Genomic DNA, 27,831 nt, shown 5'->3' with positions numbered 1-27,831 from the left:
AAAACATGAAAGTCTTTTTTTTTTTTTTTTTTTTCTTTTCCTCACAGAGGCTTGAAAGAGTCCTGAGCAAGAGCTCTGCTCTGGTACAGAGCTTGTCTGCAGGTGGCGGTGAGAGGCTTGGCATGCCCAGAGGATTAGTGAGGAGCAGGGTGGGCCAGATGGTGCAAGGACGTTCTTGAAAGCAGAGGCAAAAAGTTTAGATTTATGTGAATCATAAGGCAGTGCAAATTCTTGATTACAATAACTGTAAGTTGTTTGGAAACTGAATTTACTTAACAGTGTATGATGTTTAGGCCAAAAACAGGGCTAGAATGGATTCAGGGAGCCTTGCTACAAAGCTGTGGTTGTGCTCCTGGTGGACAGTAACAGTCTGATGTAAGCGAGGGAATGAAAGGGAGGAGGTAAATATAAGAGGCATACTGAAGGAAGAATTGGTAATTACTGTGCCAATCATCATATAAACCTTAAACTTACAGTTATATCAGGTATAGCTCAATAAATCTGAGGAAAAAAAATAAGTGGATAAGACTTAGTGTGACTAATTGGATATTGAGAAGTACAGGCCATAGAAGATACTAGAATGCAAGTCTGATTGGAAGGATGATACTTAGGTAATCAATCTTTTTTTGTGTGTGTGATGGTTATTAGAATTTAGATACTTAATTTGGTTTCATACTGGAAACATTTGAATTCTTGAACTCTTATTCAAGTTTAGAATGAGAAAGAAAATGAACAATGAATTAGATAAATAAGGACTCATGTGAATGAGATTTAATAAAATCATGACTCAAAAATCTGACTAGGGATATAAAAGTCTGAGGTGAATTCTTGGTCTTATATACTTTAGTTTTTTTTATAAAAAAATTTTTTTTAACGTTTATTTATTTTTGAGACAGAGCATGAACAGGGGAGGGTCAGAGAGAGGGAGACACAGAATCCGAAGCAGGCTCCAGGCTCTGAGCTGTCAGCACAGAGCCCGACGCGGGGCTCGAACTCACGGACCACAAAATCATGACCTGAGCCGAAGTCGGCCGCTTAACCGACTGAGCCACCAAGGCGCCCCACTTTAGTTTTTTTTAGAAGACGGAGATGAAGTACACTTATTCATTAAATTAGAATTAGAAAAATAATGAAAGAAACTAAAAGATGGGAAAAGGAAATAAAGATGAAAGTAGATGGACATTAATTAGAAAATGTAGAGAGAATTGACAAAATGCTAGTTCTTCAAAATAAATTATACATGCATCTGTAATCTAAACAAATAAGGAAATAAAAGATAAGAAAAAATATATAAAATCTTTAAAAAATCAAATGTTCTGTATCAAAGCAATAGTCTTAAAAAATCTAATAATTTTGTGATAATATAAATGACTATATTGATTTTAGATGAGGTAGACCATAACCATGGATAAATGTTCTGAATAAAAATAGCTTGATTCAAAGGCTATTTAAAATTTTTTTAATGTTTAGTTTTGAGAGAGTCAGGGTGTGAGCAGGCGAGGGGCAGAGAGAGGGAGACACAGAATCTGAAACAGGCTCCGGGCTATGAGTTGTCAGCACAGAGCCCGATGCAGGGCGTGAACCCATGAACTGTAAGATTGTGACCTGAGCCGGTCAGACGCCCAACTGGCTGAGTCACCCAAGTGCCCCCGCAAAAGGCTATTTTAAAAAAAGATACTCCAAATCATCTTATAAAGCCAGTGCAGCCTTGATTATGAGATCTAACAAAGGTAATGAAAAATTAAATGCCTTCATATGTGCTCTCTCTCATATACACATGTACTCCTTTATAGACCAATCTTACTTATAACTCTAAATACAGAAATCCTAAACAGAATAATACAAAAGAGTTTCACCATTGTTTAAATATAGCATTCTGTTAAGACCAAGTAGGATTTTTCTTCTTTGCAGGATTATAAGGATGTAAAATGTGTCACTCTGTCAATTTTACATATCATATTAGTGGAACACTTTAGAAGTATCAGATAGCATCAATAATTTTCTGAAATGCATGTTACAAGTTGACCATCCATGCCCAACTAAGAACAAGCTCTTTAAAAACTAGGACCATAAAGATATCCTTAACATGGTAAATATCTCGAATTCATACCTGACTATAAAATAGTAGAGGTGATCCTATGAAAATAAGAAACAGAACACAGATGTCCATATTATTTTACATTATAGATTCTTTTTTTTTTTTTAATTTTTTTTTCAACGTTTTTTATTTATTTTGGGGACAGAGAGAGACAGAGCATGAACGGGGGAGGGGCAGAGAGAGAGAGGGAGACACAGAATCGGAAACAGGCTCCAGGCTCCGAGCCATCAGCCCAGAGCCTGACGCGGGGCTCGAACTCACGGACCGCGAGATCATGACCTGGCTGAAGTCGGACGCTTAACCGACTGCGCCACCCAGGCGCCCACATTATAGATTCTTATCAGAGCAAAAATATATCAACAGACCAAAAAAGAGGATAAGTATAAGAAAGAATCAAAGACATTACTATTTCCAGTTATCATATCCCTGGAAAATTACAAAGCATGAATCTTAAAAATCTCAAAATTAATGGAATTAATGGAATTTGACAGAACTACTAAGTATAGAATTAGCATTGGTACAAGTCAATACATATTCTTATATACCAGAAGTAGTGACCAGTTATGAAAAATAATGAAAAGAAATCCCTTTCAAAACAACAAGGACAAACAAAATATGCAGGAAACCTACAAAAAGTGTGAAATAACCATATATTGGGGAAAACAGAACTACAAATGTTACTGATTGACCTTAAAAAAAAACAAAAAACTAAAACCCTGGATAAATGGAATACATTGTATTTCTTTAGAAAGCCTGAATATTGTAAAGATTTCACTTCTTCCTAATTTATAGATTTAATGCATTAAAAAACTTGGCAAAATAATTCTTGGAGAATAAAAACCTGGAAATCATTTTAAAAGAAGATTTACTAGAGGTGATTTGCCATTTCATATAACTAAAATAATATGTAGCTACACAATTAAAATTCTGTAATACTGTGATACAAATTAGATACTAAGTAGCATGTATAAGAAAATGTAATCTATGATAAGGTACCAGTATAAATCATTAAGAAAAGGCTGAAAAAAAGTAGTATTAGGATATTTTGGATTCATATTCCAGATACATTGCTCATAGAGTTCAAATGTGGAAAATCAAATTATGTTAAATACAAGAAAATAAAAACGATTAAAAAAATTTTTTAATGTTTATTTTTGAGAGAGAGAGAGACAGTGTGTGTGTGGGGGGGGGGGGGGGGGGGGAGGGGAAGAGAGAGAGGAATACACAGAATCCAAAGCAGGCTCCAGGCTCTGAGCTGTCAGCACAGAGCCCGACATGGGGCTCGAACCCACAAGCTGTGAGATCATGACCTGAGCTGAAGTCAGACGTTTGACTGAGCCACCCAGGTGCCCCAAAAATGATTTTTTTTATAAGGAAGGCCTGTTTAAACCTAAAAGCAATGAAAGATGTCGTAAAAGGTAGATTGCACTATTTTTAACAAAGGTATTATACAGCATGTGACTATAGGTAATAATACTGTATTCTATATTTGAAAGTTGCTAAGAGAGTATATCTTAAAAGTTCTTATCACAGGGGGAAAAATGTATGTAAGGTGGTGGATATTCACCAGACTTACTGTGGTAATCATTTTGCAATATATATAAATATTGAATCATGATGTTGACACCTGCAGTTAATAAGTCATACATCAATTATATTTCAAAAAATGTCTAAAAATAGGAAAATATTAGACAATAAAGAGTAATAGCCTCAATATGTAAATAATTCATACAAATTAGTTAGAAAACACTCAGGTCCTAACTAAATAAGGTAAATGGGCAAAATCCTTACCTGGAATTTTTCAAAACCAGAAAAACAAAAGATTACTAGATGTGACAAACTGTTTTATTTTCCTGATAGTCTCAGATTTGCTGTACCAAAGACATACACATTTCTTAGATTTTTCACCTTAGAACTAAGTTTTTTAAAAGTGAACATAGTACTGAGAGAGTGAGGTATAGTGAGCTTTCTCGAACATGGTTGGTGGGTGTACAAGTCAGCAAAATTATCTGGTTAGCAATTTTGAAATATGTGTGTCAAAACTCTTCAAAATCTTCACCTTTGACCCAGTATTCCACTGCTAAGAGTCTAAAAAATAGATATATAAATAACTAAAGTTGACAGATCTTTGTACATAAGAATGTTGATTCAAATGTTATTTTTTGCAGTAATGGTAAAAATGAAAACTATGTGATACTAGTACAGTGGTTAAGTCTTGATATTTCAAGAAAGGACATAAGTGACCTTGACAATGTTAGGAAGAGTTTCTAATCAGGGATGGAAATGCTTATTTTATCTTAAATGAAAAAAACAGGGTAAAAAATATTCCACATATAATATTGTACTATTTTATTTATTTATTTTTTAACGTTTATTTATTTTTGAGACAGAGAGAGACAGAGCATGAATGGGGGAGGGTCAGAGAGAGAGGGAGACACAGAATCTGAAACAGGCTCCAGGCTCTGAGCGGTCAGCACAGAGCCTGACGCAGGGCTCGAACTCACGGACCTCGAGATCGTGACCTGAGCTGAAGTCAGCCGCTTAACTGACTGAGCCACCCAGGTGCCCCTGTACTCCCTATTTTAAAAAAAATCACAGGAAAAAGCCAGGAAGAATATACTGAATTATTAATAGTGATTGTCTTTGTCATGGGATTGGGAGGGCCATCACTTTATTCTTTTTTTCTGTATTTCTCAACTTTTCTAGAGTGGATATTCATCCCTTTTATAATGAGAAACCTTTTTTTTAAGTGAAAGGAAATCCACATATAAGTTTTAGTGAAGTTCAAAAGATTCTCCTCGGGTTTAATAACCTTCAGCTGTGAGGGCTGCCCCTCCTCCCTTTTAACAAAGTATCCAAATGTGGGAAAGTGCCCTACTTATCATCTCAAGGTCCAAGCTACTACCCTGACACTTTCTAATTTCATAAAGCCACTAATTAGTCTAGCTATCAATGTATTCTGAATTGAAATTATACTTTTGTTTGGTATTTCTTTTCCTATTGTAGGAAAATGGTGTATTTCATTTTACACCCATTCATATATTTTTGTGTTTTATCCTATCAGTCTTTACAGCTCTTTGAAATATCTTAAAACATATTTCCATGCAAATGTATTTTATCCTGTCCTAAGTGATTTAGGATTTTGTTATTTCTGTTAAGTGCTTGTATCGAATAGAAGAGAGCTATCAAATGAGAACTCATTTTTAGTAAGTTTATTTGATCTGTTCTTGCTTATAAAATGGTCTCCCCTCCCCCACACACTTCTGATCTTGAAATAATTTTGTTATCTTTCAGGCCATCTGCACTTACTGATCCCACCCGTTATTTAAGGTACCTACTCTTGTAGGCAGATTTGGTCTCATCCTGCATTGCTACCAATGACTGTGGATAATTTGTTCTGTAATGCATTAAACTGTTTCCTCTTCTGCCAACTTAGAACTGGCAAACCATACTGTGTGGTGAAGAGAGTTGTGCCCTTATGCAGGAAGTGAAAAAAACATCAGTGCATGTAGTCTCTATCTTAGAGAACCTTGAATTGTGGAGCCAAAGTTTTATTTATTTATTTTAATCATAAGGAAATAACAAGTAACAATTGTATAGAGAAAACAGAGGATTATTCAAGCATTTAATCTGACAATACATGTCTGGGGTTATAGAACATCATTAGCAATTTTGGTACAAACTATTGGAAATAGAAAGGATTAGTAAAATAGTGATGCCTGACCTTTTCCCCCCTGACTTTACTGTGATACTCTTTTTTCCCCCTTCATCGTATTTTACATTTATTTTTCCTTTTTTTCTACAGTCCCCCCCCTTCCCACTTTTTAGGGCCTGCTGGAACAGACTATATTTAACCTAGTTTTTCCCCACGTTTAATAAAATATTTTAATTGTTCTATATTTCACAGTATATTCATCAGTTACACTTTCGCTGTTCCCGCAAAGCCAAGCAAATATATGGCTATTTGAAGACACTGTTTTAATTACTGGAAAATTAGCTGGTAAGTACAACACTTCTTCTCAACTTGTAGGTAAAAACTTAGTGATAATCACTTTAATTATGTTACTGTAGTTCTTCACTAATGAATTCATGTTAGTTGTAACTTGGAGAAAAGTCTAAATTGCTCAAGGATGATTAGTACTGCTGTAAGTTGATCTTAACTGATTCTTATTTCACTGTCAAACAACAATATGGGGGTTTGTATAGTGGGAATCATTCTCTACTATTTTAGCATCCTGGCCCCAGTAGGAACATTTGAGTTTTCGAAAGACTGCACTGAGATTCTGAGCTTCTTTCCAAATCACATCTCTCACTGAGCTTTAGTGGTCAGTGAAATTAGGAAAAGGTTGGAACTTTGGGACTCTCTAATTTGCAGGCACTTCCATCCCTGAGTGGGAAGGGCCTGAGAGTGGGTAAGGTCTTTCCATAGCAGGCGGGATTTACCCCACTTGCATAGCCCATGGGCCAGAATACAGGAAGCTTTATTTGGAGTCTGATTTAAACTATGACCTCTAGTTCTGCTTTACCAACCCTGAGAATGACAGTTCCAGCATGACCTTTACCCCCCTGCCATCTTCCTTAACTAGTTCTTAGGGGAACCCCCACATTTTGCACTCTTTTACTGCATGTTATATAAAACCTCTATCGATGACAAAAAAATTATTTTTTTGTATTGGGGAATCAATGTTTAAGACTAAAGCATAATAGTAATGACTGATTGGTAAAGGCAGAAAATCCTCAAAGTAAGAGTCCAATAAGAGTCATGGTAAAAAGAAATTGTTTGTGAAAGTTCATTTTCAGAAGCTATCTTTTTTTTTAATGTTTATTTTTGACAGGAGGAGGGGCAGAGAGAGAGAGATTGAGAGAGAGTACAAGTGGGAGAGGGAACAGAAAGAGAGAGAGAAAGAGAATCCAAATCAGGCTCCAGGCTCTGAGCTGTCCGCACACAGCCCAATGTGGGGCTTGAACTCACCGTGAGATCACAACCTGAGCCAAAGTCTGCTAATGGACTGAGCCACCCAGGCGCCCCTCAGAAGTTATCTTATTTCAAAAATATTAAAGAAAATATTTGGAAAAAAAAATTAAACCAGGGTGTGATTAATTTACTGAGGAAATTACCAGAATCTTACTCTTGAAATCTAATAGATTTAATAGAATTTTGAGTTGCAAGTTTGCTCTGCCTGGCAGGATGGGTGCATGTGGCATGGTGTGCAGAAGGATAAAAAGTAAATAGGAACCATTTACCATAGAGAAAGGGTACACGTTATGCTGCTGGGACCTTAGTAAAAACAGTCCCTCTTCAGCAGCACCTTCTTGTTAAGGTTGTGTTTTGACCAATTCCTACTTCATACTGTCTTCTTCAAACCCCATTACAAATTGTAATTTCCTCCAGAACATATGAAATAGATTAGTGTGAACATGTCCATATGCCACTCCTTTGCATTTTACCAAGCAATGGTGAGCACTCATTTATCTGGGAGATACTGTCTATATCTCCATGAGAACACTGTGGGCTCTCTTGAGTTCTCAGATAGCTTCCTTTTACTACCTCAGTGTCCTAAGAGTTGACCCATTGAAAAGCTAAGCAGGAAAGGAGGGGTGTTTCTGCAGATGATAAATCCTTCCTTGGAAGATACACATCCTCACTTCTCAACTTCCATAAAACATTGATATTTTTTCTTCCAGGATTTGATCAGAAAGGTGTTCAGTTTGTACAATGAAAATGTGTTAGGTTTGTGTGTGTTTGTGATAAAAAGGGAGCAGGAGAAATTAGAAACTTCAGGAATGTACAAAACCTTAGAGAGGCTCAGACAGACATTTTACTTAGTGTACATGTTTGCAGTTATAAGAAATTTGGGTTTCAGCATAATTAAAGCACATGTATATTTTTAACTTTATATTTGAAAATAACTTCAAATGCAGAAATAATTTCAAAATATAGAAAAGTTGCAAGGATAAGAGACAACTCCTGTATACCCTCTACTCAAATTTAGCTATTGATAACATTTTATTCCATTTGCTTTACTATATGTGTATTTGTGCTCTGGGTATGCATACTTTTTTTCTGAACCATTTGAAGGTAAGTTACATGCATCGTGGCCTTTTACCTCTAAATACTTAAGCATGCACTTCCTAAGATTTGGGATATTAAGTGGCCACAACACAGTTCAGCCAATTTAATGTTGATAGGATAACTTACCATCCAAATTCCAATTTTGTCCACTGGCGCCTTTTTTTTTTTTTTTTTTTTTTTTTTGTCACTCCAGTTTAGGGTCAAATATTACATTCAGTTTTCATGTCTCAGCCTCTATTAATGTGAAATATTTCCACAGCACTTTTTTAAGGCAGGTATTTTAACAGAGTAAGGTGTAGATAGTACTTGTAAAGTGATCAGAAGGTATTAGATTATACCCTCAATTTAACCAAATAAGAATAATATAAATGTGTTGTTTTTAGTTATATCTCTTACTTTCCAGGTATTAGTTTTTCTAGCTTCATATGTAAACAATACACTGATTTTGAAAATTATGTTACATCTTTGTCATGTTTTGTGATGTAACTATTTAGAAACTGACACTTTAAAAATTCTAATAATTGAACTGATTGCTTCTGTCTTTGTCAGCAACCTTAAAGTCCAAAGCAATAGCTGATATTTCTGATAAGTTTCAAGGATTTAAGAGTTGACCCTTAAATTGTTAAAAATACATTGATTACAGAAATATCAATACTATCACTGAATTTTCACTTTGTAAGTTATATTAAAGGATAGTCAATTCAAAGTTATTAACATGAGATAACATTTATCAATTGAATACCTGACATTTGGATTGGTTCCAGCCCATTCTGGCATGCACCATTAGCTTGTGTTACAGAAATGAAACCCCAAGTGAATCAAATGGGCTAAAATGGTTGGTATGTGGTTTCCTAGAGTAAAACCCAAAAAGGATGAAGAAATTCTGGGCAGCAGAATCAAGTGGTCTCCAGGATAAAGGTGCCTTGTGTGACCTAAAGAAAGGAAGATTTCTTATTTCAATTCGGAATTTAAAATATTAATTATAAGGAGATGTTAACGTAAAATGTCCTGAGTAATGATGTTATGCCTAATATGCGTTTGTTTTGTCCATTTGTTAATGAAGTTTCCTTTTTCCAGATGCCAAATCTCAACCAAGTGTTCAGTTTTCAAAAGCCTTAATTAAACTACCTGACAACCATCATATTAGCAACGTAACAGGCTATCTTACAGTTCTACAACAATTTTTGAAAGTGGACAATTTCCTGTATACAACTGGAATTATGCTCAATAAATCAGGTACTATCTAGCTTTTATATAAATAATACTTAAAAGAAACAGTATATAAAGCTAGTTATTAAAATGTTATAAGGCAATTTCCTTTTATCCAGTGAAAGAAAAATTATACCATAATCTTCTGCATACATTATATTAAATTAATGAAAAATTTAATGTACAGGATATTTCTATCCAAAGAAAATAGTAATGATACTATATAATTTTGCAGGTTAAAAAAATACATAAAAATGAAAATTTGACTTAAAGAAGTTTATACGTATTTTTAGAATTTGACCTTCAATTATTGTTATCAAATTAATCAGAACTGTCAATAATTGTTAGACATAAAAAGTTTATAGATGGGAGTAACCAACTGGAAGTTTTTCTTAAGTAAATTTGATATTCTAAGTTAGTAAAATTATAACTTTTTAAAAAACATATACAGTTGACCCTTGAACAATGTAGAGATTGCCTCCCCCCAGTTAAAAAACTCATATAACTTTTTGATTTTCCAGAAATGTAACTACTGATTGCCTACTGTTGACCAGAAGCCTTACCAATAACTGTCAATTAACACATATTTTGTATATTATATGTGTTATTTACTGTATTCTTACAATAAGCTAGAGGAAGGAAAGTGTTAAGAAAATCCTAAGAAAGAGAAAATACATTTATGGTACTGCATTTATCAAAAACAATGCACGTAAGTGCACCTGTGCAGTTCAAACCCATGTTATTCAAGGGTCAGCTGTATTCCAGATTCAGCAGCATATATATATATTTCTCTCTATATATATATACACACACAGTATAGGGCTGTCACAACCTAACAGGTAAGAGGATGATGGGCTTTTACATTTTATTTAATATACCCGTGAATAAACCCCGTAAAATCTCTCTTCTCTGTACATCCACCTTTGTTCCACTATTTCTACCACCTGTGGCAACATATAACTGAAACTCCACTGTTTTTAAAAATCACCTCAGTCTATAATTTTTATGATTTCATTTAGGTCAAATTTTGTTCCATTTCATTTGGGGAACAACCAGAAATTAGAGTAATAAGCGTATAGATGTTTTGGTTAGTTTTGTTTTTTTTTTCTTACCTATTGTAGCCGATGCTATTGGTGCTCCAGCAAGATGACTGTCCCTCCTCTGTTATGGGCCTGTGTTTCCTGCTGCACACATCTGTGACTCTGCCTAAAGGCATTCCGTGGTCCAGCAAGCAGGCGAGGCTCTCACTAGGGCAAGCTCTCAACTAATAGACAAGAGTACAAAGAGAGTACATATCTATTCCTTAATAATCTTTTTTTGTCTTCTTCTTCTTTATATGTCTCCACTCCCTCAATGGTGGGTACTTCCTCCCAAATTGATATCTCAGGCTTAGCTTCTTGAAGAAGCCAATCTAAGACACCTGCCAAAATTTTCCAGATGGAAGTTATAGGATGCTCAAAATAAAAACATTTACAAGGATGGGACCAGTCTACCATATCACAAATGAAGCTCATGTGGTCCTGAGGAGTTTTTATGGTCAAGACTCATTAGGCCCAGTGGGAAGGGGACATAATGGGTGCTTCCTTTCAGCATTCCTCTACCACCTGCTTTTGAGACTATTCATTCACTGTTTCAGTTATCCTGAGAGTGCTGCTAACATTTTAAAAGTTCTACAGCAGTGCCGCCAATGGCAATGTTCTTCTGCTCTATCCAATATGGTAGCTACTAGCCACATGTGTCTGTTGAGCTCTTGAAATATAACTAGTACACTGAGGAACTAAAGCACTAACGTCCTTTAAATTGCAGCATGTTGCTGGTGGCTACTGTATTGGATTGGCTATTGTATTGTATAGTTCTAGTGGTCTGTGAGTAAAAGTTTTTTTCAAGTTGTGTCCTTATCATTATCTTTTAGTCTCTTTTTCTCTTGTACCATTCTCTTTTCCTTCTTTTTTGAGTTGAGTTGGCCTTATCTCACATGGTGGGGAGTTGATCTCATAATTTCAGCTGCATTTAGGATGTAAAGCCACCGATGCACAGAACCGAGGGGTGGGAGTGGAGTGAAGAGCAGGCACCTCAGAAAGCCAGCTGGCTTTACTAAACAGTTTGACATAAGAAATTATAACTACTTTCAGATTACATAGTAATTTATTTGTGCTTACATTGGATTTGTACTAGTGTAACTGGTCTACAAAATATGTATGCCATTACTTTGCTTATCTTATATTAGTGTTTCAGGAAGTTTACCAAGGCTAATTGTCTTCTATTTCATTGAAGTTTTTCATTAAGCCAGTAATTGCTCTGACAGGTGAAGATACACACCAGATATAGTAGTAGTGATAATGAGAATTCCTTTCTGGGGCCTGGAAGGCCCTCTGTTATTTCTACCTCTCTGCCCTCCAACCTTCTTTCATTCTTAAACATGCCAAGATCACCTCTGATTTGGGGGTTTTTCACTTGTTTCTTCTTCCTGGAAAGCTCTTCTCTGAGGTCTTTGTATGGATGGCATCTTATCATTTGGCCGCAGCTCAAACAGCCCCTCCTTAGAGAGGCAACTTTTATGACCATGCAATTACATTGCCTTTCCAGATTTTCCTTAAAGCACTGATAAAGCAGCTTCTACCATACATTTACATTCCGGTGGAGGAAAAGTTGACAATGAGCAAAGAAATGGAAAAAAGCATTCTTGATGGTAATGCAGATTGTGAAAAACATATCTCAAGAGATCATGTACTCACTGTGTCTTTGGAACCAAGATGAGTAGGTGGTGCCAATAGGGGCTCTGTTGTAACTATTTGTTAAATGATGAACAAAACTCTAGCTTTTAATTCAAAGATTCAGGTTTATCTCCAAAGAGCAAATTATATGTAATAAATACACTAGAGTCAACTCTTTCTAATGTGTTAGTAAATTACTTGGAAAATCTAAAATTATCAAATTATTTGTAGAAAATTTATATTAAATTTTAACATCTGTAACCATATTACTTTATTCATTATAAATATTCTGGTATAGATTATTTTTGGCATCGCTAATATTTAAAAAGAAAACAAAGGCATTTTCTACTCTTTTCCTGTCAGTAATAGAGAAATATAGGTAGCTCCTGATGTTTAAGAAGGCATATTATAAATTGTATGTATAATTATACTTTAAAACCTTAGGCAAAACACTATAACCAATTCTTCTCTTAATCTCATTTCCCTACTTTCAAGCTTTGAAGTCTAGGTAATATTGTATTATTAATATTTAGTCTGTTTGTATTCCTTCAGTTATGCTATTAATCAAATATATATTAAAGCTTATTACTTTTATCAGCAAACAATATTGCTGATTTTGTTTCATGTTTGTCAAACCTGTGAAAATTTGCATTTTGAATCAGAATGTTTTTTCCACGAGGTAACTTCAAGGAACACAGCTCAGTCTGTTGGTTCTTGTACTTGAAACAGACACTCTTGGGGACAGGAGAGACTGGCTTATAGACCCAAATCTGCATTGATGACTTGAGGTGGCAGAACCTTTATTTGGGTAGGACACTTGTGAACTGTATTTTTTTGCTGTTGTTTTGTAGGTTTTTAAAACATTGAATTAGGTTCTGGTGACCTTAAATCACATGACTCTGAAAGAATTAGATCTCTGGGCTCATGTTGATTTGTCAAGTTACATGAGTATAACCTATATTTATGATATATTTTACAATTCTTTCACGAGGACCCAGTATCTATTTAATATTAAAGTGGATAACCATAGGTGAAATAAATGAATTAGATATTTTAGGCCCATATTACTTTGTTATTAATATGTAACTACAACGTGTATTTTACAAATGGTTTTAATAAACTGTCTTCTTTTTTAGGTTTTGAAAGTACTGAATTGACTCCTCTTGCTGCAATATGCGTGAAAATATATTCTGGAGGAAAAGAATTAAAGGTGGATGGCTCTATTCAAGTTTCTCTTCCCCTTATACATACAAATGATGTAAGTGCAGGGGATCAGATACCTGCCTGGACATTTGATATGAACATAGGTATGTGAGCTATGTGAAAATACTCTGAATATTTTCCTTTTGGTGTTTGAATGTTTGATCTTAAAGATAGGTTTCCATATTACTATTAAAGATTTTTTCAGCTTTATTGAGGTATAATTGGCAAATTTTTATATGCTGACTATAGAATAATTAAAAATTAATGTGTCTTATTTAAAACATTAAAATATATCATTTATATTTGAATGATTTATCTTTAGTAGAGCACTAAATCAGTAATGTTACAATTTTAAGCACTTTATCAATGACCAGAATTTGGCCCCACTTTGATTAATATAATACAGTTGTGGGGAAAATGATGCCAATATGTTACATGTAAAGAATAGTATTGTTTATTCACATTCCTTTTTTATTAAAGTAAGCACTATGCCCAACATAGGGCTTGAACTCATAACCGAGATCAAGAGTCGTGTGCTCTACTGGCTGAACCACCCAGTCACCCCTCCCTTGCCTTTTATATTTCCCAAGATCTTTAACAGAAAAGTATAAATAAATTTTTAAAAAACTATTTCTACTCTTCTAGGTTTTTGTTTTGATAAGCAATATGAACTTATATCTAAAAGGTTGGTTAAGGCAATTAAGAAATGTATGTTAATTTCATGAAAATAAACGACATTGTGCTATTAAGATACAGAGTGGTTATTAAAAAAAAAAAAAAAAAATCTCAGGTACCAGTTTTGGTCCTGAGTTTAGTCTCCTAAGTAGAAGTACTTTTTCCTTCTCTGCTTCCCTTGGTTTTGTTCTTGTGTTTCCATGTAAATAAGAGGAGTGTCTTTAAATTACTAAAAAAGGGGGGAGGGGGCGGGGGATATGATCCACAATTGTTTTGGATGAGTCAAGATACAGAGCCTAGACAGTTTCACAGGATTTGATTTCTCTCATGTTTTCTCTGTGTTAATACCTTTCTGGGATAAGATTTACCTTCAGAGTGGCAAGAAGAGAGTAGGTGCTCTGACTTGACACACAGGTTGAAGTCCAATGGAAAGAGATTCTTTTCCCAGTAGCAATTGTGCAAGCTCTTGGATTCACTGCAATTATAGAATTTTCATGCCCATCTCTGAACCAGCCTTTGTGGTCTGCAAATAGAATGTACAGATTTATTTAGGCTTAAGATTCTGTGTTGGAGGCCCAAACTAATCATGTGGACTGAGAATATGGAGCAGTTAACCTTCAAAAGAGATTTGGAATGAGATTTCACTGCAGTTGGATTGGAAGGGTAGTTAGGCAAAAAAAAAAAAAAAAAAAAAAAAAAAATCCAAATACCTGTTTACTACAAAATGTAAACAATAATACATAGTTGCCACTGTTTTTAAAAACATGTATATAAGTAAAAAGGATAGTTGTAAGAGAAAGTCTCTCAATGTGATTCTATACTCAGTACTGCACTTCTGTCACCAAATGTGGGGGTGTTTTTCTCACACCAAGCAGTTCTCTACCAGCTGGGTATCCTAAAATTCAATTCAGACACTACCTACCTAGAATTAGCATCAGATTCCACAGGTTAAAGGCTCAGTCTTCCAAGAGTGTCCCCTAACCCCCACCTCAGAGGCCAATTACAAGTCCAGTTTATCATCTGTGCTTCTGACCAACTGGCTATAAACTGGAGGTTCCCATGATCTTCTCCTCAACCTTGATAGTTGCTAGAACAGCTCACAGGAAAACAGTTTACTTGCTATATTATCAGTTTATTATAGAAGAATATCCTCTCCTCTGGGTGCATCCCCTCCCACCACCTCCATGTGTTCACCAGCTCTGTTCTTCAAACCCTGTAGTTCAGGTATTTTTATGTAGGCATGATTGTCATTGACCACTGGTGATTGAACTTAATCTTCAGCCCATCTCCCCTTTCTGCAGGAGTAGGGTGAAGCTGAAAATTCCAACCTTCTAATCACTTGGTGGGTTTCCCTGGCAACCAGCCCAATCCACAGGGACTTTCCAAAAATCACCTTATTAACATGAACTCAGGTGTGGTTGAAAGTGGCTTGTTAGTAACTACAAGAGGTACTCTTTCCATAGGTAACATTGCATTTTATTACATAGATAACTCCAAGGATTTCCAAAGCTCTGTGTAAGGACTGGGGACTAAAACCAAATATAATATATTGTAATCATTGGATTAAGAGCTCTAAGCCCTAGATTCTAGTCCATTCACCAGCAGTGTGATTTTTTAAAAAAATGTTTATTATGAGAGCGAGAGAGATTTATTTACTATGAGCGTGAGTGAGAGAAAGAGAGCACAAGCAGGGGAGGGGTAGAGAGAGAGAATCCCAAGCAGACTCTGTACGTCAGCACAGAGCCTAAGGCGGGGCTCGATCACGAACCCATGAGATAATGACCTGAGCCGAAATCAAGAGTCCAGTGCTTAACCATCTGAGCCACCCAGGCACCCCACCAGCCGTGTGATTTTGAACTAATCACTTATTTGGGCCTGAATTTCCTAATTTGTTGAATGAAAGAATTGTTTTAAAACAACATTTTAAAGAGTATCTGTTTTGAGTTCTGATTTCTGATTATTCGTCCTGACAGAGGCTTTGTACCCTCCAGTAACAAAACTTTTAAATTCATATATTCGATATATAATGCTTAATTGTATGACTATTTAAAAACCAGTAAGTTGATCCATTTCTGTCATTTCAAGTTTGTCTACCTTATTAAATACTGTTTTACATGCTGTAGGTATATCATTACAGTGAATTAATAAACCAAGTACAAATATACACTGAACTTAGAAAAAACTTTGTTATGCTGAACTTTATAAAAGATCTGGGTTTTACTGAATTTTTTTCTATGGATGGCATTTTATTAGATAGTATTTTTAAAAACATTCTTAAAAATTTCATTCTAAAAGAGCTATGCCAACAGTAATAGACCAAAACAGTATTTAATAAAAAAATTAATGAGGCCATAAAACATATATTACAAGTGTTTAATCAGAATCCTGGAACAGGTGACAAATAGCCACCTATTGATAAATTTGAATTTCACTATTCACATCCTTAAAACCTATCTCAATATGTACAATTTAAACATTATTCGGAGAGTTGTGATTTCTCTAAATATGTGTACATTCTTAGTTTATTTATAATGATTTTCTTTCCTTTAGTCATAACAATCATTCAAATCATCCTATTGTATATATTATAATGTAAACTATATTTTGATATAATATGTATTATCTCATGATAATATATTGCCAGAGTCTTCATAATTTTTGAAAGAGTTCTGCAAAAACAGTCTATACATGACTATCAGCAAACTCCTATCAGCCTTAAAGATCTATACACTAACTGATTGGGATTTTTTACTTACCTTTTTAGGTGCTTGGGTAAATCATGGCCAGGGAATGGTCAAGGAACATAACAATCACTTCGTCTGGACATATGATGCACCACGTTTGGGCTACTGGATAGCTGCTCCACTTCCAGGAACTAGAGGTATTGTAAAAATGAAACAAAAGGCATTTGAAAAAATCCAAATAGTCAAACTGGAATTGATATCACTAGATCTCAATTTTATTCTAAACTTTGCCACTTACAGACTGTATGATGTTGGAAAAAGCTTCTAGTCTGTTGATCTCCGCTTTCTTTTAATTTTTTTCATGTGTATAAGAAAAGATTAAGCTCTGTGAACTCTGAGGTTTTTATAGCATGATGTCTGATGAATCTGTAAAGTGTAAAGTTTGTTCAATAAAGCGTTTACTTTTCACGAATAAATTTTACCCAGATCAGTTAAAGCGTTGGGTTGCAAGCAACAGGAACAGATCTTAGATAATTACATAAGATGTATTAGGATGCAGGGAGTTCATAGGATCCCAGGGAAGGCTGAAGAACTAGGTTCTAAAAGGCAGGAATCCTAGGGCACCCGGTTACCAGGCCTACTTGACTGTCTTTGCAGAATTGCTGCTCCACGTACAGCTGACTCCAACCCTTTGTGATCTTTTCCTCACACTGTTCCTTCATTCTAGAGATAAAGAGTTTGGTTTGCCCGGACATGGGTCATGAGCACACCCCTGGGGTGAGGGCTATTGAAAAATAGTGTCCCCAGATTTTCTCAATATAAGACATGTGATACCCCAAATGAAGGTTGGCCTGACATAGGAGCTGAGGGTGGACAAAAACTAAGTCTTGTCCACTAGGAATGATCTATTCATGTTCTAGGTCAAATGAGTATTTTATTTTTCCTAGATTGGACATGCTATCAGATTATTTATATGATTTAAAGTAAGGAAATCCTATACATGCATCTTGAGTTGTGTAAATCTCTCAAAATACTCAAACATTGCATGTTTTATCCATGAAATCTTCTTAAAGTCTTCTAACCTGCTGTAGTGTAGTCTGATTGCACCACGGGCTTAGTATCATTTTCTGGGCCTTTTGGGTGCTCACCGTATCAATTGAATTGCTTCGTGGCTTTGCCTGTCGCCAGCTTTGCTAAGTCAGCTTCCAGCCTTCATCATCTTCTTGCTCTGGTCTCTTACGACATTCTCCTTTAACCTGTGGGTTTGTTTATAAAAACAAAACCAAGCAAAACCATCAGGGTCATTTTAGTGAAGCTTTGGGGGAGTGTGAAGGTTGAATGCATATGTCGTTCCTACATCTTTAATCATGTGTCAGAGAATTCTTTTGGTTTGTTGAGTGTTTTGGCTCCCAGCTGAGAGGCAGCTGCAACCTGGCTATTTCACGGTAGTCAGGCACAGCCCCAGTGCACACCCTGACCCAGGATGTGGATGACATTGTACATACATTTCTCTGCAGCCTTCTATCACCTAACTTTGTTATGGCGGCCTGTTAATAATTCGAAGGCTCTCAGTTCTTTCTGAAGATGTCTTTTTCGATAGTTTAATTTTTATCATTTTATATTGACAGCCTTTGAATTTTAAACCATGCAAGGTAACAAGACTTTTTTTTTTTTTCAATGAAGCTAACATGTAATATTCCAATAGAAGAAATATGAGCCATTTAACCATTATGATCAAGGGGGATGTTCTCTCTGTTTTTGTTTGAACTTAGTACTTATGAGATTATTTATTCAGAAACCAGAGGGTGGTTACTTTTGTTCTTCATGATGCAAAATATCCTGCAGTCTTGCCAGCTGTCTGGCCATATTTCATTCTAGATTTGCAACTATAATGAAATATTGATGAAAAAGAACAATTAATATTTAATACTCAGCTCAACTAAATCCCAGTTATTTCATTTCCAATAAAAATAACCCAGGGAACACTTGAGTTTTATAGAGAAGTGTACCTTCCATTAAAAATATACCTGAAATCAATTTATAGAAGATGACTATGAATTACAAAAGCCAAATTTTCCAAAGTAGGTGGCAGTTTTGTTTTAGCTTATAGTGCAGAGAAGATTTTGTGTGAATCAGAGTATGAAAATAGAAATGTGGGATTCCCATTTAGTTTGAATTAGATACCTTCTAGTGATGCTTTTGAAAAATCCATTCTGCGAGCCTATCACAGAGGAACACTCTACTAGAAATATGGATAGCTTGATTGTAGCTCTGGCTTTGCTGATAATTTATCCGGCTGAGTTTGAAATACGTACTTGCCTGAATGTTTTCTTATTTCTAAATGGTAGGAGTTGGATATGATGATCCTTAATGCCCCCTAAAATTTTAGATTGTGAGTAAAATCACATTTTGTAAAATCAACATTGGTCTTCTGATGGACTAGGTGCTGGAGCTACTTAAAGTTTAGCCAATAACATACTAAATCTGTTTTTTAAATACATTTTGAATGGAATTCTAGAATTCCTTGGAAAATAAGTGCAAGAAATTAAAATCAAGTGATTGCTACAGGCAAGTAGACAGCTGAGTAGAGTTTAATAAACAAGTACTTATGACAGTTTTTAAATATGCAGTTTCAAATATATTTAAATGAAAATATAATTTCCTGCCTTTTTGACTCTTTTTAGGCATACACACAAACACACAGATGCATACTTTTTGGTGTTGTCATGTATATAAAATTTGGGAGAAACCCAAAAGTATCAGCCTCGTGTGCCCAAAAGGGAGTTCTGTTGGAATTGTGTGCTATGAAAAGTGTTACTGTATTGTGGAAACATAGACTTTTAGAGAAGTTGAATTTCACCCAGTTATAATCAAACTTTACTCCATTGCAACCCTGGATCCTAAATAAGAATCTGCAGATAGAAATGTTACTTTTATTTCTTTTCTTTCTGAAGAAATTTCATGTTGTGAGTGCTGTACTTGGTTGTCTATCAGATATGATAAATACTTTGTTAACACTTACCATATATATAGGAAAGTGTGGCTAATACTGGAGTGCCAGTGAAGTTTCATTTAATAACAATGATGTTGTACACTGAGTGCTTATCATGTTCCAAGCACTAAGTGTTTTAATAAGTACTTACACTTTTTTTTTTTAAAGTTTATTTATTTATTCTGAGAGAAAGGGCAAGTGGGGGAGGGGCAGAGAGAGAGAGGGAGAGAGAGAATCCCTAGCAGGTTCCGTGCTGTCAGCATAGAGCCCGACTCAGGGCTCAAACCCAGGAACCATGAGATCATGACCTGAACCCAAATCAAGAGTCGGATACTTAACCAGATGCCCCTAATAAGTATTAACTCTCTTAATCCTCATAACAAGCCATATAGGTGAGATCTTATAGATATGAAATGAGACACAAAGTAATGAAACTTGCCCCAAAACTAAATGAGAATGTTACAAAGAAATAAGTGATGATGTTGGGTTTGAGTCCTCCTCTAGAGGAAGGGCTTATTCTACACTCAAATCTAAAGGAGCAAAAGGGGCATGTGGTAATGCGGGCTGGGGGTTTCTGAAGGTTAAGGTAGCAACAGGTACCTTCTTCCCTTTTGTTAATAGTATTTTTATACTTCATCCTCACCATATAAGACTTTATACATGGAATCTCCTGGGGATATTCTGTTCCTCCCCAGAGAGGGTAGAGGGTGGGAGAAGGGTATATATTTAAAGAAATTACATTAATAAAGTTTTTTTTATGTTTATTTTATTTTTGAGAGAAAGAGACAGGGCGTGAGTGGGGGAGAGGCAGAGAGAGAGAGAGGGAGACACAGTATCCAAAGCAGGCTCCAGGCTCTGAGCTGTCAGCACAGAATCATTGAACCCATGAACCGTGAGATCTTGACCTGAGCTGAACTGGGATGCTTAACTGACTGAGCCACCCAAGCGCCCCAAGAAATTACATTTTGATAATAAGTTTCCCTGAAAAGAAAAAAGAAATAGTGAGACTGGGATTCTAATTGAGGCACTCTGGCTCCAAAGTTTGTATGCATAACCACAATACTGCTTCTCCAAAACCTTTCTTACTACCATTATTATTATTTTATTTTTATCAAATAAGATGATGCAAAAGTTAAAGGATCTAAAGTCTGTCATCCTCAGTCTTTTCTAGGGTCCTTGGTGAAGCTGAAAGCCTCATTCTGGATGTTTCTCGTGGTAGAGATTGCCAGAGAACCACCTGTCTGACCAGTCTTATCACTTTATCACTCTGAATTCATATTAGATTCTAGTTGATAATGATCAGTAGACTTGTTATATGTATTTAAAAAAGTTTTCTTAACATTTTGTTTATTTTTGAGAGAGACAGAGACAGAGTACTAGCAGGGGAAGGGCAGAGAGAGAGGGAGACACAGAATCCAAAGCAGGCTCCAGGATCTGAGCTGGCAGCACAGAGCCTGATGAGGGGCTCAAACTCTTGAACCATGAGATCGTGACCTGAGCCATAGTCGGACGATTAACCAATTGAGCCACCTAGGTGCCCCTATATGCATTTTTTAACAAAGTGAAATCTTAGTGGTATTAAAACAGATTACCTCAAAATTAATTGCATTTATGCTCATGCAGAATCTTTTTTTTCCTTTTTTTTTTTTTTTTTTTTTTTTTTTTGAGAGAGAGTACATGCAGGGGAGAGAGAGAGAATCTTCAGCGGGCTCCATGCTCAGTGTGGAGCCCAGTGTGGGGTTTAATCCCACAACCGTGGGATCATGACCTGAGCTGAAGTCAAGAGTTGGGGGCTCAACCAACTGAGCCACCCAGGCACCCCTCATGTAGAATCTTAATAGCCTACACTGATCATCCTAGTACATTAATCTACTTTTACTGCAGTTAAGGTGATTACAACAGCAGTGTATATCTGTGCTCTCATAAAGAAAGACGGTGGGTATCTTGTGCCTCTGCAGGGTGTCTTATTCTAAAGGCCAGATTGAAAGTTGCAACTCTGAATCCTTCGAGTGCCCAATTTTTAGATTCTCTCTAGAAAACCTTTCATACCTATTTACCTTGGCAAATTCCTTTTTGAATTTATCTTTAGATTTTCGTTTATAATTGAATATAGCTACTAAGTCAACCCTCGCTACCAACATTCTATCCCCAAACCTCTCTGCACAGAAATATTTTCCCCTAGTTTATTCCACTACATATCTTGCTACCACACAACAGGAGTCAGTTTTACTGCCTCTTGAAGCATATTTCCTCACTGGCCCAGCAGCAGGGCCTCATGACTTTTGGGCCTGGCTTGGTTCAGCTCAGCATTTGTTTTCATTCCAGAACCTAGGTTGAAGGAATAGCAGCACTTTTGGATATTCTGTCTGGATACTAGAAAATCTTAGCAAGAGGGTAGGGCCATTTCATGCCACTTCATTTAAGGTGCTCACATTTCATTGAACAGAACAAGAACTGATTAAGCCCAACACATAGGAGTTATGTTCTACCCACAGGGAAGCCACCATTGGATGGGAGCAAACAAGTATAGCTGTGTACACACACTTAATCTGCTTTACCCAGGATAGGACATGATTGAAAATCTGATCTACCTAAGATAATAAATTCTCTGTTTTACTTGTTTCTGTTGAACCATTTAGGTTCAGGTATAAATGGAGACTCAAGGGATATAACTGCCTACCACACAGTGTTTCTTACAGCCATATTAGGAGGAACAATAGTCATTGTCATTGGATTTTTTGCTGTGCTTCTTTGTTATTGCAGGTAAGAAGAATATTAACATGTAGAAACACAGAAAACTATCTGATCATAGTATCATGTCAGTGTGTTCTGGGTATGACAGTTTATAAAAATCAGTGTGACCTTTAAAATATGTTGATTAAAATAAAACTGGATACAGTCTAAGAGCACTGCATATATAATATATATAATTATATATATATAATATATCATGGGATGGTTTTTAAAAATGAATTTTCTAGGTCATAAGTTTTGAACACTTTCTGCTATCTCTTCTCCTTTAGGGACAAGTGTGGTACTCCGCAGAAGAGAGAAAGAAATATCACTAAACTCGAGGTCCTCAAGAGAGACCAGACAACTTCAACAACACACATAAACCACATCAGTACAGTCAAAGTTGCATTAAAAGCCGAGGACAAGTCACAGTTATTTAATGCCAAAAACTCCTCATATAGCCCTCAGAAAAAGGAACCATCAAAGGCAGAAGCAGAAGAAAGAGTTTCCATGGTAAAAACTCGGGACAATTTTAAAGTCTACAATGAAGAGGTTTCATTTCTATCAGCCAATCCAAATAATTACTCAAGAAACCCAACACAGTCTTTGGAGCCCAATGTAGGGTCCAAACAACCTAAACACATTAACAACAAACCATCTTCATCTCTAGGTGATGCACAAGAGGAAAAGAGGTATCTCACAGGTAACGAAGAGGTATATGGACATTCCCACATTCCTGAACAGCTTATGCACATCTATAGCCAGCCCATCGCCATCCTTCAAACATCTGACCTTTTCTCCACTCCAGAGCAGTTACATGCTGCTAAGTCAGCTACTTTGCCAAGAAAGGGACAGTTAGTCTATGGCCAATTGATGGAACCAGTTAGTAGAGAGAACTTTACACAGACGTTGCCCAAAATGCCAGTGCATTCTCACACACAGCCCCCAGATGCGAGGGAAGAGAATATTCCACTCGAAGGTCAACAGAGCCTGCCATCCCAAACTTCAGACTGGAGCCGGTATTCAAACAGCTTACTAGAATCTGTTTCTGTTCCTGGAACACTAAATGAAGCTGTTGTAATGACTCCCTTTTCATCAGAGCTTCAAGGAATTTCAGAACAGACCCTCCTGGAGTTGTCCAAAGGAAAGCCTTCCCCCCATCCCAGAGCATGGTTTGTATCTCTTGATGGAAAACCAGTCGCACAAGTGAGACATTCCTTCATAGACCTGAAAAAGGGCAAGAGAGCCCAGAGCAATGACACGAGTTTGGACTCTGGGGTGGACATGAATGAGCACCACTCAAGTAGAAAACTCGAGAGGGAGAAAACTTTCATCAAAAGCATGCATCAGCCTAAGATCCTTTACTTAGAAGATTTAGACCTGAGCAGCAGTGAGAGTGGAACCACTGTCTGCTCCCCCGAGGACCCAGCTTTAAGACACATTCTAGATGGAGGGAGTGGAGCTATCATGGAACACCCTGGGGAAGAGTCTCCAGGAAGAAAAAGCACTGTTGAAGATTTTGAAGCCAATATGTCCCCCACTAAAAAAAGGGGCAGACCACCACTAGCCAAAAAAGATAGCAAGACTAATATCTGGAAGAAGCGAGAGGAACGTCCACTGATTCCCATAAATTAACATCAAGGGTGGTTGTGTCTCTGCTCTCTTGTGTTGTTTATTCTTGCTTCGTGTAAATTGCTGTATGAACTTTCTAAGAAGTTGAGACTGAGCAATCTCATGGTCCCTGGACATGTCTCAAGCAGAGTAAATAGTAAAATGGCAATTCACTAACAAAAGAGAAAGATACCAAGGAATGCTTTTTCTGGCCTATTCTTTTCATTTATTTTTGGGTGATGAATTTGAAGTATCCAAGAGTTCAAAATGTAAAATAGTTTCAAGATGTAATTTATCTGAAAATGTTCAGCCACTTTAGTCCTCTCTAAAGAACAACTGTGAAATGTGTACTCCTAAAGTTGCTTTCAAAAAATGTTGCTTCTGCTTTGATGACTGCCCCTGTGAAACATTTAGGAATGAAACTGTATTCTTCAGGCATCATAGTCTTGTGAAATGTTACTATTATGTTCTCCTCTGCCTGTCCCTGAAAATAAGGACAAATATTGGGAATTGATGTTATTCTAGAACATAAAGGCCAAACAATATTTTCTTTTTTTGCAGTCAACAGCATGTGTACTGTGTCAACCCAAAAATAAATCTTACTTTTAAGATGGGCAAGAAGCTACTTGGTGGTTAGAGAGGAAAATGCCAGCTCTTTGGTTGTTTTTAGATGTAACCTCACAGAATAATAAGGTGTTAATTTGTTATTTAGAAATATGGAAAATGAATGCTCTGATACTTTCATTTTTATTTAAAAAAATTTCCCCCTGTTTCTAAAGAGAAATGAGCTTAGCTGTCAAGGAAAACTTCTTACCAGTCTGAACATAAAACAAAACAAAACAAAAAAACAACCCATATCTTTAGTTTAAGACTCATTGATACATGTAGGCAGCTTTAAGGTATTTTTTAATTCATTCACTTAAACCTTTTAAACTTGGTTAAAAAATTAAGTTTCTTATGAACACCTAAATATTAACTTATTAAAATATTTCATTTTTTTCTGAAATGTTGATAAACAGGAGAAGAAATTCTATTTCCCTAAGACTCAAAATATCTCCAGAATTTAGGTATATATCCATATGGTCTCTTCTTAAATCACTTATAGAATTTACAATTCTTTCTCTAGTTTTGGAAGTAATATATCCATATTATTTTCATCATAGCAAAGAGTTCAGTATGAACACACTCAACAGCTGTTTTTAATTATAAGTGTCTTCAACTCTGAATTGTCATTCATATGTCCTAAAAATAAAGCTCCTTGTTAATTAAAATCAACTCATCCAATTTTCTAAAAATCCCCATGAAGGCAAATGTCTGAAGCAGCTTCCCCTGTCCCTTGGGGGAAAAATAAAACTAAATTGCTTTATTTCTCATTCGCGTCTACTCAACATGGGAGCAACATAGACACGCAAGGCACATAAACAAGTTGAAAGAAGCAAAATTAGCCATATTAGCTGTAGTCAAATTACAGATGGATATCCAGTGAAAGACAACAGCTTTTTTTTCCCCAAGATAGACTTCAGCCAGTTTTTTCCTACAATTACTTCAGTTTTTCCTGTAACACCTAACCTGTCAGATCACACTCCTCCCATTCTGTATTAACCCAAAGAACTTAAAAACCCATTTTTACCCAATCCACAGAAGAGCTAAATATTTGGGGTAATACCTAGGTCTAGTTTTTTGAGGAGGAGGTTTCTTGGTCTACAGAAAGATGCATTAAAAGCGGCATAAATGAAAAGGACTTGGAAAAGGTTAAGGAGTTAGTGCTCTGCTGAAGTGCCTTTGATATAGACTTGCTTTATTGGAAGGATATGAGAACATCTTTCTTTAATGTGCATTTTCTTTGTTAGCCAAATTAAACAGATGTGCAGGTTTTAATTAAAAAATATAGACCTAGTGTTTCATGTTGGAACAATGAATTTTGCATGCAAGTAACATTTCTCTCTTTTGTGTGTTTCTTTGAATCCAGGTTATATTGATAAATTATGTTGTGCTGGAATGAAGTTAGAAACTATATAGTAAGATGTTGCACTTCAATATCTTAAGTTTATATTTTCTCTACCTTTAAATAAAAATATTTCATCTTTTAGTTTGGTAATAGAATACACATGTTGACATAATGGTACACCATTGAAGTATGCCACTTATTCATTCTTATGTAAAGGAAATGAGAAGACGTATCCCCAGGGGCTTTTCTAGAAATACCTTTTCTTTGGTTTCAGAATAAAACCTTATTTTTTTTTAACACACTGCACATTCTGTTCTCAGTGGGGAAGTATAGGCAATTTACCTTTTCTAATGATCAAAAATGTGTAACTTCTCATTTTGAGTAGTTCACAAATTTCCTGTTAAAAAAGCTGAAGCCATCTACTTTTTCTTAACCCAAGTAATAATAAGCCTACAATATTCACATTTCTTAAATTTTTAAATTGAAAACCAACACAGTTTTTTGCAAATGTAACTCTAGAGAATTTTGATCACAAATTGTTAACATTTGTGTATCCTTTGTATATACTTTGGCTATATCTTAAAAGCAAAATTATCCCTCAATTAACTGATGGATTCGTTTATGAAAGCACAGCTGTGTGTATTTTTGAATACATATTATGATCTTGAGACTTTATAAAATCAATTTTTACGACATTTATGCAGTTTAGGGTTTATGCCCTTTTATATAATACACAGTATACCACGAAGGTCACAAATGTTGAGGAATAAAAGCACTTCTTTGCTTTGGCAATCGTTTTCAGATCACTCTCTGTGTTTGAATCCTCTGATATCAATACATATAGAATTTTAGGAATCTGTGGGTCAAATAATGTCCCTCAAAATGTATTGACATTGTAAAGAATTTGACCATTTTAATTTCCATCTCGAATCTTAAGTTGACATTTTGCCCTCTTGTTTCCAAGTATTTCTATCTTTTGTATTTCAACAGAGAAATCTCACATTTCACTGTGTTTATTGCCATTATTACTATATTTACTGCTGAAAACTGTAACAATCTGAAGATTTGTAAAATGTTAAACATAGTTCATTAAAGATAATAAATATAAAAATGTACTTGATTCATTCTTTAATTTTGGGTAAACTACAAAACATTTCTCCCTAAACTGTCATTTAATAATGAATAATAATTCAGTTATTACTTCACCCATTATTACACTCCCTATGGAACAATAAATATTATATATTTGAATACCATTTGGTTATATAATGAACTTGATTTCTCTTTATATTTCATGTTTTCCAAAGTTCACGTTTTTACTGTTAAAGCTAAGTATAGAGAAATTATTTTTCCATTCAATGAGAAGAGTTCTTAAGATTGTGTGATAGAATATAAACTAAATTGCAGTACCCAAAATTCCTAAGTGAGAACAAGATACAATATCACCTCTCCACTTAAAAAATTATTTGGACTTTAAACATAAGAGCAGATACAAGATACTAACACAAAGGTTGTTCACAATTAAGAGTGTTAGAACTTCAAGAGGTCTTCTGCTCACCTAGTTGAACCATACTTAAGTTCAGGCAGTTTGCACTTCGGGGTTTTAGTATGTATGATTTTTTTATATAACCTCTATACCCAGCATGGGGCTCAAATTTACAACCCTGAGATCAAGAGGCAAATTCTCTACTTACTGAGCCAGCCAGGGATACCTAGAATATCTTTTAGAATCCTTATCTTGGCTGCCATGTTTTCAGACATTTTGTATAACTTATATAAGTTAATATTGTAGTAGAAATACCTTTGGTTAGTTCTAATGGGAATTGGGCTCTGAATCCATTTACATTTATAGTGGAGATTATGACCCAGCACTATTGTTTGAGACAGACAC

General features: G+C 35.6%; 1 protein-coding gene and 1 long non-coding RNA gene across 2 annotated transcripts in view; one reads left to right on the top strand and one right to left on the bottom strand.

Moving 5' to 3' along the window:
- FAM171B (family with sequence similarity 171 member B) overlaps positions 1-27,055 on the top strand; it is a 68,005-nt gene extending 40,950 nt beyond the window's left edge. Inside the window, exons 3-8 of the mRNA XM_019461624.2 lie at positions 6,006-6,098; positions 9,249-9,407; positions 13,231-13,401; positions 16,737-16,853; positions 22,288-22,411; positions 22,672-27,055. Coding sequence (XP_019317169.1) covers positions 6,006-6,098; positions 9,249-9,407; positions 13,231-13,401; positions 16,737-16,853; positions 22,288-22,411; positions 22,672-24,016 — 2,009 coding nt within the window. The 3' untranslated portion in view covers positions 24,017-27,055. The remainder of the gene's footprint in view (positions 1-6,005; positions 6,099-9,248; positions 9,408-13,230; positions 13,402-16,736; positions 16,854-22,287; positions 22,412-22,671) is intronic.
- The window catches only part of LOC128778269 (uncharacterized), a 60,638-nt gene continuing 49,789 nt past the window's right edge, over positions 16,983-27,831 (bottom strand). The window contains exons 2-3 of the long non-coding RNA XR_008423753.1: positions 17,739-17,912; positions 16,983-17,082 (exon numbers count right to left, since the gene is read on the bottom strand). This is a non-coding gene — a long non-coding RNA (uncharacterized LOC128778269). The remainder of the gene's footprint in view (positions 17,083-17,738; positions 17,913-27,831) is intronic.

The sequence above is a fragment of the Panthera pardus genome, unplaced genomic scaffold, assembly GCF_024362965.1.
Source record: "Panthera pardus isolate Hobbes unplaced genomic scaffold, ASM2436296v1 HiC_scaffold_10, whole genome shotgun sequence".
Lineage (NCBI taxonomy): Eukaryota > Metazoa > Chordata > Mammalia > Carnivora > Felidae > Panthera > Panthera pardus.
This window is presented reverse-complemented; position numbering and strand designations above follow the sequence as displayed.